Source organism: Barbus barbus (genome assembly GCF_936440315.1).
Source record: "Barbus barbus genome assembly, chromosome: 46".
Taxonomy (NCBI): Eukaryota; Metazoa; Chordata; class Actinopteri; order Cypriniformes; family Cyprinidae; genus Barbus; species Barbus barbus.
In genome coordinates, this window is record NC_136724.1 from 1,770,789 (window position 1) to 1,788,579 (window position 17,791).

The following is a 17,791-nucleotide window of genomic DNA, read 5'->3' on the forward strand; positions in this document are numbered from 1 at the left end:
AGTTCTTTGCCATGAGGTGCCATGTTGAACTTCCAGTGACCAGTATGAGAGAGTGAGAGCGATAACACCAAATTTAACACACCTGCTCCCCATTCACACCTGAGACCTTGTAACACTAACGAGTCACATGACACCGGGGAGAGAAAATGGCTAATTGGGCCCAATTTGGACATTTTCACTTAGAGGTGTACTCACTTTTGTTGACAGCGGTTTAGGCATTAATGGCTGTGTGTTGTTATTTTGAGGGGACAGCAAATTTACACTGTTATACAAGCTGTACACTCACTACTGTACATTGTAGCAAAGTATAATTTCTGCAGTGTTGTCACATGAAAAGATATAATAAAATATTTACAAAAATGTGAGGGGTGTACTCACTTCTGTGAAATACTGTATGTAAATATATATATATAAATTCTATTTATCATTTTAGTTTTAGTTATTTTAGTTGTTGTTTTTTAGTAATTATTTGGTTATCATGCTAAAATAAAACATTTGTATATATTTTATTCTAGCAAACATCTTATTTCAAATTTAAATTTTAGTTTCCATTTAGTCATTCAGAAAGCTCACATGATTAAGGGAACTTTCTACTCTATTAAGTCAAAAGGAAATGTACTTGTCATCTATTAATATTAATAAGAAAATTAATTTATTTTCGGTCCAGTGGTGTTTTGAGGTCTCTCATGTTTCTGGGAGACATTCTACAGTTCTTCAGCCCTGAGTGGTAAATTAAAATAATATATATATATATTTTTATAATATTATACTAGTAATATGATAAATTAATTTGATTAAAATGACTAATATTGTACTGTATGTTGAAGTGTATTAATGTTCCTCCAACCGCTGTAACAATAGTATCACTCTGACTTCAATAACATGTCTTGTCTTTTTTATTATAACTGTATTAATGGTACAGTTTTAGCATCTATACAGGTTTTTTTTTATTTATTTTTTTTACACCAAATAAGAAAACGTTGATTCATATTGGTATATGAGTTTTGAAGGACACTGCTAAAACTGACTCTCTATAAAAATATATCTTTAAATAAAGTATAACTTCTAAAGAAAAGGGAATAAAGAAGAGAAGTGAAAGTCTAAGGGAGAGAACTGACACAGAGAGAGATATTAAAAAATCTGGTTTGAAACCAGGATTCATGTTGAAAGTATTGGGTGGCTGCATTATTAAAAGGAATGATGGAAAATGATCCTGTATTGTGTGCAAAAAACAGACCCAGAAAACCTTGGTTGCTATGATTACATAAGCAGAAGAAAAAGAGACGCCCAAAAGAGGCAATGCAGCTTTCGCAATGAACTCCTGCCGGAATACTGAAATACTTCACAGTCTGCTGTGCATCAGATAGAAACGGAGTAAAAATGTTGCAGGTTTTAAGATGAAATACCATATTAATGTGTATTATTTGGACTGATAGTTATACATTTAAATCATATATATACACTGCCCCCCAAAAATTTGGAAACGCCCTAGAAAAGTGGGATTTTGGACAATATTGGCATGAATCCTTTTTAATTTGTGATAATTTTGCACTGATAAGGGACAACACAAACTACGAAAACATGTTTTATTACATAAACAGTTTATACATAGAAAAAAGTAAAATTTTCGATTAATCAAAATATATATGTATATATTGCCATTATTATGTTTTATATATATATATATATATATATATATATATATATATTAAATTGTCAGGCAGAATAAACTGAAATAACTTTGTTTTAGATTTTAGGACCAATAGGGTCTTACTATCACATGGCTGATATAATAAATCGTCTTTTATTCAACTTTTTTACAAGTAGGGTCTAACACATTTTTAGATGAAATTCTTCACTGACCTAGTTTACCATAGTACAAGATACAGCAGCTCAATAACATATTTATCATCTATTGTGTGTCTATAATGATGTTATAAATTCAAGATACTAGAGCTTTTGAGGGTTATTGTGTTATTGCGAATACAACACTGTCCTCTAGTGTTGATTAATGCGAGTTACATGATCATCAGTCTTAGAAAGTATATGAAAATTATTACTTTTATTAGAATATTATTCTGGTTCTGTTACATATTAAACATATTAAATATGTGACAATGGTGTTTTTTTTTTAATGAAGTAAGCATTTTTAAATGCCCTTATATTTAGACATAAAAAAGTCAGATATTAAGCTTAAATAGGCCTAAATAAATCATCATCATCATCAAAACCACCAAAACCTTGGAATGATATAGGTCTACCTTAAAACAACAGATGTCATTTTAAGTAAAATTACTTATGTAGGGCCTGAATCTAATTTTGTATTCATATTTTGCACCATTTACGAAAGTATTTTTTTATTTTAAACAAAAATATTTTTTGAGCCAATTCCAAGGTAATAGATCTATCTATCTATTTTGTTTATGATCTATATTGATTGATTTACTTTAAAACTAAATGATTTAGCTAAATGTGCATGAAAAAACTTTGAGGAAATACATATTTTTCCCATGCTTCTGTGTGTGTGTGTCTGTTTGTTGCCCCTGAGCAAAGAACTAATAGATTTCAGAGCAAAGCTTGTGTAACCAGCTATATATGTTTTTTTTTTTATTAAAGCTGTTTTAACTGAAAGAATGCATTGAATTGCATCTTGACTGTCTTCATGTTGTATATCTCAGCGATTGGTTTTGTTTTGGTCGATAAACTGGAGCCTTGAGGAGCTGCTGTGTGATGAAAGAGAGCTTGTGTTTAATGCTGGATTCACCTGCAGGCGTCTGCTTCAGTCTCACACACAAAGAAACGCTTTGGAGAGTTTCAGAACACAGGCTGGGTCAGCTGGCACAAACACGGTATGATCTGAGTCAAATATCAAATCACACAAATGTGTTTCTGATGGTGTTTATGTCAATAAATAGCAGTTTCTCACTGTGGCAACTTACCCTTGTGAAAAAGAAGTACACTTTAACATAATAAGTAATATACTTTAAAAGAATGTACTTAAGTACAAACTGAATGTAATTAAATCATTAAATCTGGAATCTGAGGGTGCAAAAAAATCTAAATATTAAGAAAATCGCCTTTAAAGTTGTTAAAAATGAAGTTTTAATATATTTACGGTAGAAAATTTACAAAATATATTCATGGAACATGATTAATATCCTAATGATTTTGGGCATAAAAGAAAAATTTATAATTTTGACCCATACAGTGTATTTTTGGCTATTACTACAAAAAAAACCCAGCGACTTATGAATTTAGGTATTGGGTGAATTAAGAGATCTTAATAATATGATCATACAGAATAAGGCATTACTATGTGCTCTACAAGTACTAATAAACAGCCAATATGCTAGTAAAATGCATGCTGATAAGTTACTAGTTAATAGTGAGAATCGGTTTCTAAACTAATGCATTGCCATTTTCAGTAATATACTTCAGTATAGCTTTTTAAAAATATACTTTTAAGATTTGAAGTTGACTACAAGTGCACATTCAATACAATTAAGTGCACTTTTCCCCCCACAAGGGACTCTAAATAGTGTGATGCCCTGCTAAAATAACAAGCATGTTCGTTAAACTGTGTCTTTTTCCTATCAGTAAAATGCTCAAAAGCATTTTAAAGGCATGTGTCTACACAGTAATTAACTTTCAGCCCTGAGAAATATTTACTGGAGTTCTTCAGTGATTACATATGCTCGTTATTACTTGAATTAATAAGCTGTAATATAACTAATCAAATAAATACAGAGTAAGTTCACAGACATTGCTATCAGATTCCCTGTAGTTTGTGCTTGTTAGAAACATACTGAAATTGCTGGTGGATGATGGACACTTGTGTGCCTCATTTGAATACATTCAGTTCTTCTTTTGCCCTCAAAAACATGAAAAGTGTACATTTATATTATGTAAATATGTCAAAAGGACACTTTAAACACTGGCTAGTGCTTCTCTTGTCATCAGGTTGCTCCTGTCTTTACACCTGCATGCTCTTTGCACGTCATTCTGATTAAAATCTATAGCTAAAAAAATGAACAAAAGAAAAATAACTTTTTCTTTTCAGAACACATTTATTGGAGCTGAATCTTTGGAATGTCATTTGATCTGATTTGATCAGAGACAGAGCAGATGTGGAGGAGATTTTCTTTCGTGATGCAGATGTTCGAATACAAAACATTGATATCCATTTTAAGGCCTTGCTGTTTGTTTTTATTCATTTTTTTCCTTCCTACAACAGCAACGTACAGAGGCAGTATTGAAAATAAAAGTTTTCTTTGCTTCCGCATCTTCTTGTAAAAAAAAGAAAAAGCAAAAAATCAGCACAAAATTTCAACGACAGTACAAAAACCAAAAGATAACCGGGATCAGGTAAATGGGAGCTTTACTATAGGAAATCTGTATACCTTTTTCAATAATGAAAACATCTCGATAATTGACCATTTCAGAATCGTATTACATATTCTGAAACTATAGGCTATTAAAAAAATGAACACTGTCTTTTTTATTTCAGTTGTCTTTTTTACAAATGAATGCTATAAACACATAAACTTCATCAAATATATTGATCAGTGCAACATTGTTTCTTTTTCGTTAATGCTACAGTATGCTTTCTCACAGCATCCCGACTGAAGCCAGTCGCCTTTATACAGCTTCAGCTGACACACATGTAGCATCGACACGAGGAGTCATGTCTTCGGAAACTACCGGAAAGAAACGGGAAAAACTAAGTGTTCGCCACAGTATACAGCACAGTACATGAACATACCGAGAAACCTGTAGAAAACATTAGTATTGTCAGCAGTGAAGCCCTGTTATCGGTTAAACTACGTGTGTACGGCATTGCTAAAATCAGACCCATCCAGCAGTCCAGAACCCAACGACGATGAGATGAGATGAGATGAGATGGTCTCCAGACGTCTCGTGAGAATGGGTTGTTGCGATTGGACCCTGCGGTTTGAGGCAACAGTCCTTTGGTACAGACACAAGGCCAATGCCAGAATGTGTGAGAATAGCACCACTCTTAAAATGAGAGCTTTATTCAAGACCACATGCATTCAAGCTCCACGGACGGTGAAAGAAGCGCTTTGATGAAACCCCAAATCAAAGCAATCAAGGCAATGATGATCAATTATGTCTTCTCTTTTTTTTGGTATGCTGGATAAACAGACATTCTGAATGTGATTATAGAGGATATGATGATTACAAATCTGTAATCCAGGTGAATAAAACTCAGCTGAGCCACTGCGGACGCCTATGAAATGCATTGTTTTGACATTGTTTTCAACATCTGTTTTGAACAAGGGCTGCATCTTTTGGGAGCGTAGCAAAATAACCAAACAGGACGGAAAAAGCACACGTTTCACTTTCACAAAACAGTCAGACGATTGTATTTACAACATACAACCCAAGAAAAAAGGGAAACTGCAGCTTTCTTTTTTGTCCTTTTACTCGTTTCTTTGAAAAGGGCATTAAAATATATTAAAACTTATGTACAATATGCAGGATTTGTCAACATTAAAGCGCTATGAATTTACCGGGATTTGTTTTGCAGATTCGATCGGGAACTAAAGGGTTGAAAACACCAAGAAAACAACAGAGGAGGCCAAAAAAAGATGTACCAAAGGCACTGACTGAACCATACCCAGAATGCAACAGGGCTGGATGATTTCCACCCCCTTTGATCCTTGCCCTACCATGGGGTATTTACCTTCCCTTGGCCATATATGGTTCATTTGTTTTTTTGTTGTTGTTTTTTTACACACATCTCCTTAAAGCGCAAAACAATCTTTTAAAATAAAAATAAATGATTTTTTTTCCTCCTACCAAAAAAAAAAAAAAAAAAGATAAATACTTTATAACATTATTATATATTGGTCTCAACACCAGCATCCGATTGTAAAAATGATCAACCCAAAAAAATAATAAAAAATAAAAATAATAATTTCAATCATCTGTACATATTTTTATTTTTCATTTTGTTTTGTTTTTTTTTCCTTGTATGCAATGTTTTGTACACAGTGTCCCCTACTGGTAGGTTCCGTTCACTGCAGCTCCTGAGAAAAGCATGGCTCAGTCCCAGACCTCCTCCTCCCATTGGTTCGCTGAACCACAGAGCCTTGTCCTCCTCTAACCGGATGGCATCGGCAGTCCGTTTTAGCCCCGCCCTCCCTGAGGAGAGGTTCCCTCTCATTGGTCGGCGCCTCACGCTTCTGAGTACGTGTTCTGTGAGTTGAGCTTGTCCTTCTTTAACTTGACACCGTCCACCAGCTCAAAGTTATAGTTTTCCAGGGCGGATAAGTTCCTGTCGGACATGCCGCTGTGGGAGCAGGCGCAGTAGAGGACCACGCCGCAGATGGCGCCGAGGAAGACCCCCAGCGCGCTCATGGCGATGATGGTGATGAGGATGGGGTCCAGCGTCTTTAGCATGTTTCCAGCACCACTGATCTCGTGGTTCTCCACAATCTCTGGGAAGTCTGTGATGTCCACGACTGGAAGAGAACAGATCAGCAAGCCTGTTTTAGATATTGCTTTTGGATTTTATGCAGTCAAACCAAACATTTTTTGATATTTTTTACTAGTGGGTGCCCCTGTTGAAAAAAACAGCACATGCTGGTTAGGTATGTTTTAAAGCATGGCTGCTGGTTTGTGCTGGTTTAAGCTGGTTCATAGCTGGAAATGTGCTGGTCCTAAGCAACTAGCTCCTGCTCAGGACCAGTTTTAAAGCAGCACATGACCAGCTAAAAACCAGGTTAAACCAGCACAAACCAGCAGTCATGCTTCAAAACATACCTAACCAGCATGTGCTGTTTTTTTTCAACAGGGGCAGGGCACTATAGTTCATTTATGTAAGTGAGGATAGCAAAATAAAATGAACTGTGACATATTATATCTCAAACGTCTTCATACAATGGACTACCAATACAATTTGGATGCATTATATTTGAGAAAGCCACTTACTGATTTCATTGAAGTTGTCTTCAGGTAGAATTGGCTCTGCTGGGACATCTGGGTCTATAAAAGGGCAACATAAAACAGTCAGGAAATGTACATAATTCAATATTTTCATCTAAGTCAGTGCTTCTTAACCAGAGGCCTCAGCATGCTAGGGCCACAATATGGCTTAAAATTATTTAAAATGAGACAAACCAAACTTTAAAATCCACAACATCTAAAAATCAAACTATAGGTTAAAATCATATTTGTAATTTTAATTTGTTCCCTGCCATTATATTTAAGGACCAAGGTTGTCATGATCTTGGATATATGAGATAATTTTTAAAAAGTGATTTCTAGAAGTAAAAGAAACCAATAAGTAATGTATTTTTTAATTTTTTTTAATCATTAATATTTTTAAATATTTTCTAAATATTGTATTGGGAAGAAATAGCTATTTAGGAGTAAAATGAAATAAATTATAATAACATAATATATATATAGAGTGTAAACCCAGTTATTGAAGTAAGACAATTCTGGAATTTTGAAATGTAATTATTTTAATGATTGATAAATAGTTATTCAAATATTTTAATATATAGATCTTCAGCGTAGCACCATATTTAATATCTGACAGGAATGAAAACGAGGCTGTGAGTGGTTGAAGTACTGTACATAAAAAAATAAAAATAAAAACTCTATAAAACTGTTAAAAGTTAGGAGTTGTGAAAATGATCTAGGACTTTCTACAGTGTGCACCAGTGTGCAAATGTATGTTTGTCCTTCACAGCCTCATTTTCATTCATATTCACTTCAATATGGCGTCTAACCGGACTTGTGTCAGTAAATAACAATTGTTAAAAAATGAGCAGCTTTGTCATTACAGCAGCAGTAGCAGAAATATCCCAAACCACAGGATGTATGACACAGTCTTAATTCATCTCAGTGTATTTTGCACTATAATGGGTTCACTGACTCACCCTTGCAGTCGGCCATGTTCAGATTGTCTAAGATCTTGATGTCATCCACAGCAATGTCTCCCCAACTCTTCCTCTCCACTACGCTTTCAATTACCACCTGAAATAAAGACAAACACCAACATTAAATGTGAACTATTTGTGACCCTGGAGCACAAAAGCAGTCATGAGTAACACAGGTATATTTGTAGAAATAGCCAACAATACATTGTATGGGTCAAAATTAGACATTTTTCTTTTATGCCAAAAATCATTAGTTTATTAAGTAAAAATCATGTTCCATGAAGATATTTTGTAAATTTCCCACCGTAAATATATCAAAACTTCATTTTTGATTAGTAATATACATTGCTAAGAACTTCATTTGGACAACTTTAAAGGTGATTTTCTCAATATTTAGATTTTTTTGCTCCCTCAGATTCCAGATTTTCAAATATTGTCCTATCCTAACAACCCATACATCAATGGAAAGCTTATTTATTCAGTAATGATGTATAATTTCAAAAATCAAATTTAAAAAGCTGACCCTTATGACTGGTTTTGTGGTCCATGGTCACATATTTAAAATGCAATCAATGTAAATCATAACACATATACACTTATCTCCTTCTTTCAGTACCTGGTAGGGTTTATTGGAGTGGGGTATGAGCACGCGGCCCTCCCTCCATCGGTTGCCTTGATGACCGCTGACCGTCCAGAGCAGGACATCAGCTAATCCCTGGCTGCTTTCTTTGCGCTGTTTAATGTGTAGCGTGCCGATGTGAGAGCCAAACATGTGATACCAGAAGGACAAGCACAGGTCCGAGTCCTGGCCCGACACGGATGGACTCACTAACCGAGCCACTTCTGTTTCCTGAGCACCTGTTGCCAGTGTGTAGATGAAGTTCCCTGATCCGCCTACAGCAGACGGAGAGAAACCATGTGAGCTTCAGATGTTTCACACTTTCCGTGCTGTGAGGCCAACGGGTACAGTGTTTTTTTTTCTTACCAGTGTGGTCCATGTTTGGGCCGGTGTTTAGAGTCGGCGTGCCGCTGGACTGGATCTGCCACCTGAAACCGCTGTCCTCTGACATCCAGCCACAGAATGAAGGATCACTGGCCCAGCCAAAGTCACAGGCAAACCACAGGAACGCTACAGAGAGAACACACAGGGAAAGATTATTAACATATGCACTATTATATTTCATATTACTAAAGCAGTGACACACACAGAATATTATTTTAGAATTATTACTTTTTATATTTAATAATAATACTAATATTACTATGATATTATTTATATTAATGCATTTTAATATAGAACAATATATATTACATGATGGGGGAAAAAAAAGCGCACCACCATTCAAAGGTTTGGCTTGGAAAGATTTTTTAATGTCTCTTGTCCTCACCAAAGCTGCATTTATTTGATTAAAAATACACTAATATAGTGAAATGTTATTACAATTTAAGATAACTATTTTCTATGTGAATATGTGTTAAACTGTAATTTATTTCTGTGATCTGCAGCTGTATTTTCAGCATCATTACTGCAGTCTTCAGTGTCACATGATCTTCAGAAATCATTATAATATACTGATTTACTGCTCAACAAACATTTATGATTATTATCAATGTTGATTATTATCAACAGTTGTGCTGCACAATATTTATGTGGAAACAAGTATATATATATATTTTTCAGGCTTCTTTAACGAATAGAAAGCCCCAAAAAAACAGCATTTATTTGAACACTCTCAGAGCTGTCACTGGGATGATACCTTTTCGAAATGTACTTTTGGTACCTTATTTACTCCTAAAAGCTGCATATTGTTACCCTGAATGTTCATATTAATATCTAAAGAGTATATATTAGTGCCTTTGTAAATTCTTAAAAAAAAAAAAAAATTAATGACCCCAATTTTCTAACGCAAAAACAGATAACTAATTAATCTCAATCAAACTGCAGTCGGGTTATTTTGATTAAAAAAGAACTAACAAATACAGCTAACTAACACAATAAAAACATGATAACATAATTAAAAAAACAAACATGATTTTTGAAAAATAAAAAATCTGTTTTTGCAAATAAACTCTTCATATGATAACATTTGAATGTTTTGAAGCTACTATGTGATTGATTGGACTCCACAAATCTCCAAACTACATGTTTTATATCTACTGTCCACTTGATGGCAATAAAGAGTTATTTTAAAAGCAGAAAACACCATCATTTAAGCATGAGCATTTCCAAATCCATTCCAAATTCTGTCGTGCCTAAGCCAAATCCACATTTATACACCATATATAACTAGATCTTGAGCGAGAATACAGAGCACACGAAACAATGAAGCTTTGAAACTGAGATTGACATGAAAGAAGGAGGGAGGGATTTAACAATGTTAGATTGAGTGAGAGATAGAAAGCCAAAGAGAGAGAAAGCATGAAGAGCAGAGGGAATTGAGACAGACAGAAAAGCAGAAGCACGTCTAGGATGTCAGCTACTCCGGTGCCTGCACAGACTCAGCGCTGCTTTTCTAGACAGTTTAATAAAGCCAAGCGCTCCGCTCCCTTAATAATGCCAGGATTCTCCATGAGTTTCGCAGGGTATTTGCTCACTGAATGCAAAGGAAAGAATTTCCCATTAAAAGCCGCAGCTCAGGCATGCAGCCATTGCTGCTTCAAAAAATGCCAGTTTCCAATTAAAAGTTATTCCTTCTTTTCCATCTTTAAATGGATTGGGGCTGTCGCAGTGGAGGACAGTGCAAGGATACGTTTCACCGCAGTCCAGAACGTTCTACCAGTTTTGAATACTTGTCATAGCAAATAAACCACATCCAATAATAGAAAGCGCACACATCTACTCAATGTTAAGCAGCCAAGACCACACACACAAGGACACATGCTTATTAGGACCTTCAATCTATTCAGTTGTGTTGCTGTTTTGCTGTTGTGATGAGACTCAGACAGGGCCAAACAGACACACACACACACACACACACATACTGGCTAATTAGACAAGGTCAGTTAAGGGGCATTTCTCATTTGCCCATTAGTGAGCAGTCTTGAATGGCTAATCAGTCATTACGCTGAATTAGGGACTCTTTATAGATTTTCACAAGAACACTTCAGAAACGAGATTACATACTCATCTATGAGTTTACACACTTATAATCAAATGGCCTCAACAACCAAACAGAGAACTAAGAAAACATACATATTTCTGTAAAAACGGCAAAAATGTTCATGTTTTTCTGAAGAAAATTGTTTACTGGCCCTCATCAAATACAGTACATCATTTTTTGTTTCTGTTGTTCAGAAAAACAGGTAATCCTGCATGAAACTCAACAAATATTTGAAATGTGTCCATTATTCGGGGAAATGAGCTACAATTGTCTTACTTCGAGTTGTCTGTGCACATTGAACTGGGATAGGAGAAAGTATGCTAACACTGCAAAAATGACACGCCGCACCTTTAAGGGAGTATGCATTAGCACAATCCTCGATACTTAAATAAATTACAGATAGAATTAGAGGTAAGTACCTTTCTCACCTGGAACGGTGCTCGTCTCTGTGGTCGTCTCTGGCGCAGCGGTTCCACCTGTAGTGTGGACACAGAGAAGGCCATTAGATGAAAAGTTAAAGTAAGACACTGGCTAATATTTTATTTGGATATTATCAGGAGGTAAGGATCTGACTGTGCTAATTCCCCTCTTTGTATTTGCTTAGCATTTTTAAAACGAGCTTTGCCGGATGAGACATGCAAATACATTTCTGTTCATGTGGAACCTTTACTTTAAGCGTTTAGCAGAGGGGAGCGTAATTCTGAGCAACACACACTCTGTGAGACTGCACTGAAGTGAACACAGGAGATTAGAGGCAGAATTTATAATGTAGTGTTAGTATTAGCAGCTGGAGAGCAGAAGAAATTTTAATAGTTAAACGTGAATACCAAGGTAAGTGCAAGCTAGGTTGGAATGGAGTATTATTAGTAGTAGTATTATTAGGAGTAGTATTATATTGCTTTTTTTTGTTCTTGCTGGCAGAGGCTATTTACACTAACGCCACCCACCAGTAGGGGATTGGGCTAGTCAACACTACAAAAGATGATTGTATAACATCAGCTCAAGTGGCGTAGACTGGAAAAGCATGTGCAAAAGTCATTTTTCACATGATCAACCTGGGTTCGAATCTGCATTTTGCCAACCTTTTTTTTTTATTTTTTATATCACATCGGAAAGACATTTATTTTCAATAAAAATGAAGGAAATAATCGAAACATTGAAAATAAAGTATTGGGTAGGGTTAGGGTAGGTGTAAGTAGGGCTTATATTATCCCAGTAAGGTGGCATCTATTTAATAATTTGAATTAAAATTAGACAAATCACTGCAGATTAGCGTCACGCAAATGAGGGATTCAGAAAAATGAATCGTTGAGTGAAACGTTTGGGAGTCGTTGAGCAAATAAGGTAAAAATAAATGCATATTATAAGACAATGAAAGTGTTTTTTGACATGTCCACCTGTTGTTGGGGACTCCCAAAACCAAAATATGAACCTTTCATAACCCATAATAGGGGCACTATAAATTCGGCTTACTACACAGTATATCCTGTATACTGCTCACAATTTTTAAATGTATTGTATGTGAAGCAGTATGTAGTATTCAATGATAATGGACTATTTAAACTGTACTGTAATATGCTACAATGTTATGACATGACCTTGCAGTTTTACATTAGTGCGAGGCATTACCATCTCAGAACTAAATACAGTAAATTTGCATTTTTAATCCAATTTTGTATAAAACGATCTTAACTTTTGGCAGTCCACAAAGTAGAAGTTGAGATTGCATTTGATATCGCTTGCCGTTCATTCATCACTGTCTGGCTTTTGTAATGAAATGGAAGGTCAAGTGGAACGCATTTGGCAAATGTAGTAGGTTATTTCAGTATTAGATGCATGCAGAACATTTGCATACCATGCACAGTATGCTGTTGTAGTAATATGGTAAGTGTGGTTATATGCAAAGAGATTTGGGGTCATAGTGTGAGGAGTGATTAGTATTAGCATTCCCAAAAAAAGGCGATTTTTGCTGATTTTTTCGGAAGCGAGGGAGGCAGTTAGTCTAGTGGGATTAGCATAGCAAAAGGTGCAAGATGCAGTAAGTAAGGGTGCAGTCTCTGCAGGCGGGTGTTAGCACCTGTCTGGTCGTAGTCATCACCTGTTCCACTATGGCAGTTGGCCTGGTCATCATCACACTCGTCCGATGGTGTTGTGGAGGAAGCGGCTGTAGTAGGGGGCACTGTGGGAACTAGAGTGAGAGAGTCAGAGATAGAGAGAAAAAGATACTCATTCATTAAAATACAAACTGTGACACAGCTTTCACAAAATAAAGTGACAAGTGATGAATCCCCTTGCTTCCCAAAAACCATGGGTACATTTTCATCATTTGTAAAGGTGATTACTGTAAGTCCAAAACCATGTACTACTATTTTTTTGTACGTCCTTCCACAAATCATCTTAATGATTATGCTCTTTCTGTAGTCTTTCCAAGTCTGTAGCCCTTTGATACGGGCCTGTGCGTGACTCTGGCTGCAGGGTTGAGGAAGTTATGCTCCACCCTGGGCCGGTACAGCTCGCTGAAACTGCTGTGTCCTCTCATTATGGCTGCCTGTGCCCCTTTGGATGTGGCCTTTGCCTACATCTGCCTAAAGCCCTTTGTTTACTCTGAGCTTGTAATGAGCTGCCCTTAAGCCTGTAGGGCTTTCCCGGGATAGAAGGAGAGGAAAAAATGAGCAGGGAGGGAGAAGGGGAAACAGGAGCTGTAGTGGAAGTTGCGCGGGTGAACTGAGGGTATTTTAAAGAGAGTCTCTAAAGCAGAGGGGTCACAGCATGGTCACCGTGCCGGCTCTGGACAGCATTGTTGATCGCATCGCACACTCCTGCTAGGACTTAGCGCCCTGCTGTTAGGAATGCATATGGGTTTACTTGTTTGATTTTGAGGGTTTAGCTAAGACAGAGACAGAAATGGGGTGCATTTAAATACACAGTGTTAGACTGCATGTGCTGGCATTAAAAGTGAAAACAAGCATTATCATCCGACTAAAGCTCCCGGTGGGATGCTGTGGCTTACACAAGTCTCACAGTCGCTCAGAAATACAATATGTAAATCCACTTAACGCTGCCTCAACAGAAAACACACACACACCCCATCAGAGCTAAACTAATTCAGAAAGAAAGACAGAGGGGAAGACATCAAGGACCTTTCCGTAATCCTTCAAGGCAGGTGGACCAAAGATTATCTCCAGCTGTGAGAGGCCCTGTTACTTAGGAGTGTCATAGACCCCTGGTTTTCTGGGTTGGAGACATCCTTTGATGCCGCATCTGCGGGACAAGTAATTATGAAGAAAGCTAAGCCGTACCCTATCCTGTCCTCTTGAGTGGAGAAGTCCAAATTCAATCAAATAGCATCTGTACTATAAGACCACACACTTGAGGACCTTCAAACTCCTTTTAGATCAAAGGTCTATAATTTTGTTTGTCTTTTGTTCACTTGCTTTGGACAATATGTCTTTGGCTTGCTGCATGATTGCCCATTATGTGTATGAATCGCTGTTACTTTGAAAACGATTGATGGAATAAGCAACACGCTACACTAGCCTAAAGTTACACTATTTTGAAAACAGCAGAGCAACTTTTAATGTGACTGAAAATGTAGTTAAAGGGATCGTTCACCCAAAAATGAAAATTCTGTCATTAAATATTCACCCTCATTTAAGACCTTCATTCATCTCACATGGACAATTTTATGTCCTTTCTCTGTTTCTGGGCATTAAATGTTGTAGTTCCCTTGCTGTCTATGGGAGGGTCAGAAAGCTCTCGGATTTCATCAAAAATATCTTAATTAAGTTACGAAGATGAAGGAAGGTCTTACGGGTTTGGAACGACATGAGAGCGAGTAATTAATGACAGAATTAAAATTTTTGGGTGAACTATCCATTTATGTCAGTAGCGTTCCTACTTGAGTGCTCCTCGGTAGTGGTATGAATGTGGGGTTATGTGTGTGTCTGTGAATGAGTTTTCAAATTACCTTCCATTTCACAGCCCAGGAGTTCCAATCTAAGTCCCATCCCAGCAGGAGTGGCTCTGTCTGGGTACACCCTAACAAAGCGTGTCAATATAGGCGCCACTGTCCTCAATGCTGGCGTGTCATAGTTCAAATTCCCCTCAAATATCTGCCAAGAACAATGACAATAGTTAGCAGTCAAGCAGAGAAAGAGAACTTGGAAAGACAAAAATGGAAAAAGATAAAAGGTGAAAGCATTATTAAGAGTATCCCAAAGTTCATCTGACAGGGAAAGCAAAGAACAGAGCTTTAATGAAAGAGAACGAGTGAGAGGGCACGCAGCTCACAACTTTCTTAACTCGGGCACTGCTGTATTTCTAATGCAACAAAGCACTAGAGAAAAGAAAGTCTTCAATTTTACTTCTGACATTGTACGGCTGAGCTAGCGCAAAAAAAAAGAAAAGCTGCGGGCTAACACTGTAGTCTATGACAGCAGGATGCACAGGCTTTCAAAAGCATCTGCCTTTGACTTCACACTTCTGAAGCCTTAAAACCCAGACACAAGGTACAGACAGAAAAAAGATAGGAAAAGCGAAAAGATACTCGCCAGAGGTAACAAAGGTACAGAACAAGACAAGAAGTCAAGAAAGAACATTAATGGCCATCAGAGCTAATGTGTCTCCTTTTGTCCTTCAAACTAAGGTAGAGATATAAGGGTTTTAAAAGGGGCCTTCTAGGATTGATATTCCAATCCAGCTTTTTGATAGGGGATAAGGCACATAGTCTATGGTCTACAAAAAAGTCACGCATTTCATGTATTTCACGTTCTGTTTAATTTCTTTTGAAATTTGTCTGTTTTCACTATGATTGCAAATGAACATTATACTGCTTTTTTGTTTTGGTATTATGATTGTTTTTAGGATTAAGATCATTAGTAGTATTGTTGAATGCATTTGGGATGTTTCCCCAATATTGTGCTCACGGCATTAGTCTAATTATTATCATTCTGCACTCTGTCCATCTAAAAGGCTTCGGGAAGAATACATTATAGCTCCATGTTCAACTTTCACATTTCCTAAAATCAGGCTAAACAAATCTCAGACTAGCACTTAAGAACCTATAGTGATTCAAAACTATTCTAAATGTACATCCAGTTTATGTCTAACTACCTTCCAGCTTGCCTATATCTTACCTTGGGCTTGTTGCCAGTTGCATCCATCACCATTTTCCAGTCAGATCCATTGTTGCTGTAGCCCAGCCGAAACTTCTTCATGAATACCTTGTTATCACGGTGTTTGCCTCCCTGGATGATCAACCCTCGGACCAGTTTCTCCTCACCCAGATCTATCTGCAGCCACTCATCCGCATACGGCTGGGGCTGCGGCAACAACGTCCATCCCGAACGGCTGGTCAGCAGACGGGCATTCTCTGACACCCAGGTGCGCTCGGTGTGGGACGAAACTGTGATCTGAGAGTCTGCGATAAGGCCTGAGACCATTCCCAACATTCCGGAACATGGGTACTCTGTTGAAGGACAAAGAGAGTATTAGATTCAAGGAGTTTCGAACCCTTTACTAGTGACTATCCTGAGAAGTGACATGAAAATCAGCAGACAGAGAAAAATATATTTGCAGTCAAATGTACTGGCCATCAAATGAGAAAGATAATTTTGGACCAAGATTGTGTAGTTTTTATCACCCACCAGCAGGGGCTAACAGGGCCATGCTAACCAGCCAAACCCTGATCCCTTGGTTAGACTGTTGTCTAACCTGCCACTGCTGTGACAAAACAAATGTACTATTATTTGTCATGCCAATAAAACACATGGACGCCAAGAAAGAGAGGGTTGTTTGAGAACATACTGGAAGAGTTGAATGATAATTGAGGGACGTGTCTACGAAAGATTAGGTTAGCTGTGAGTGGCTGAGTCTGAGAGGAAGAGAAAGAAAGGAGAATAAAAAAATTATGCTGGCTGATAAACCTGGTAGAAAAGGTCACATCTCAGTGAGCTAGGAAACATTCTTACCAACAACCTAAAGAAGTCACGGGCCATAAAGAGGCAGAACAAAGAGAGAAGGAAAGACATTCTTTGCACAGGAAAGACAGATGAAGTGGACAGAAGAGATAAGAAACCTCTTGTTCTCTTTGTTTCTCTCTCTCCATCTTCCTTTCACCACTGACCTTGTGCATTAACTCCTCTGCCTCTTTTTCTCAAGCTACCTAATTAAAACCATTCTCTAGTGTATCTACCTTTCATTTCTGAACAGTTTCTCGCTTTTATTCTCAATTCTGCTCCACTCCTCTCAGGGAAGACGTGGCCTAATGTTTAGAGAGTCAGACTCGTAATCCAAAGGTTGCGGGTTCGAGTCTCCGGTCCGACAGGGATTGTAGGTGGGGGGAGTGAATGTCCAGCGCTCTCTCCACCCTCAATACCATGACTGAGGTGCCCTTGAGCAAGGCACCGAACCCCAACTGCTCCCCGGGCGCCACAGCATAAATGGCTGCCCACTGCTCCGGGTGTGTGTTCACTGCTGTGTGTGTTCACTGCTGTGTGTGTGTTCACTGCTGTGTGTGTGCACGTTGGATGGGTTAAATGCAGAGCACGAATTCCGAGTATGGGTCACCATACTTGGCAGTATGTCACTTCACTTCTTACCTTCCTTTTGTTTTTAATATGCTTTCTTATTCACCTTCCTCAAATCTATCCCTTCATCCATTTTGTAATCTGTCTTGATCTCTCCAAACTGACTTCCTTTGTTCCAGCGTTGATAATAGGATTTTTCACGCTTTGCAACTTGTAGGCAAAGGCAGGTTGAGTTTGATGGAGATTATCAGAC

The 17,791-nt window shown here is 37.4% G+C and overlaps 1 protein-coding gene across 4 annotated transcripts in view; it reads right to left on the reverse strand.

The window, feature by feature from the left end:
- Positions 1-4,057: 4,057 nt before the first annotated feature.
- The window catches only part of LOC306865213 (neuropilin-1a-like), a 66,402-nt gene continuing 52,668 nt past the window's right edge, over positions 4,058-17,791 (reverse strand). The window contains exons 9-17 of one of the 4 annotated variants that reach the window (XM_079409684.1): positions 16,147-16,478; positions 14,979-15,123; positions 13,110-13,199; positions 11,440-11,487; positions 8,896-9,039; positions 8,527-8,804; positions 7,911-8,007; positions 6,955-7,008; positions 4,058-6,485 (exon numbers count right to left, since the gene is read on the reverse strand). In XM_079409684.1, the coding sequence (XP_079265810.1) occupies positions 6,199-6,485; positions 6,955-7,008; positions 7,911-8,007; positions 8,527-8,804; positions 8,896-9,039; positions 11,440-11,487; positions 13,110-13,199; positions 14,979-15,123; positions 16,147-16,478 (1,475 nt within the window). In that variant the 3' untranslated portion in view covers positions 4,058-6,198. Of the gene's footprint in view, positions 6,486-6,954; positions 7,009-7,910; positions 8,008-8,526; positions 8,805-8,895; positions 9,040-11,430; positions 11,488-13,088; positions 13,200-14,978; positions 15,124-16,146; positions 16,479-17,791 lie in introns of all 4 variants that reach the window. The other 3 variants (XM_079409683.1, XM_079409682.1, XM_079409681.1) reach the window with 3 other exon arrangements.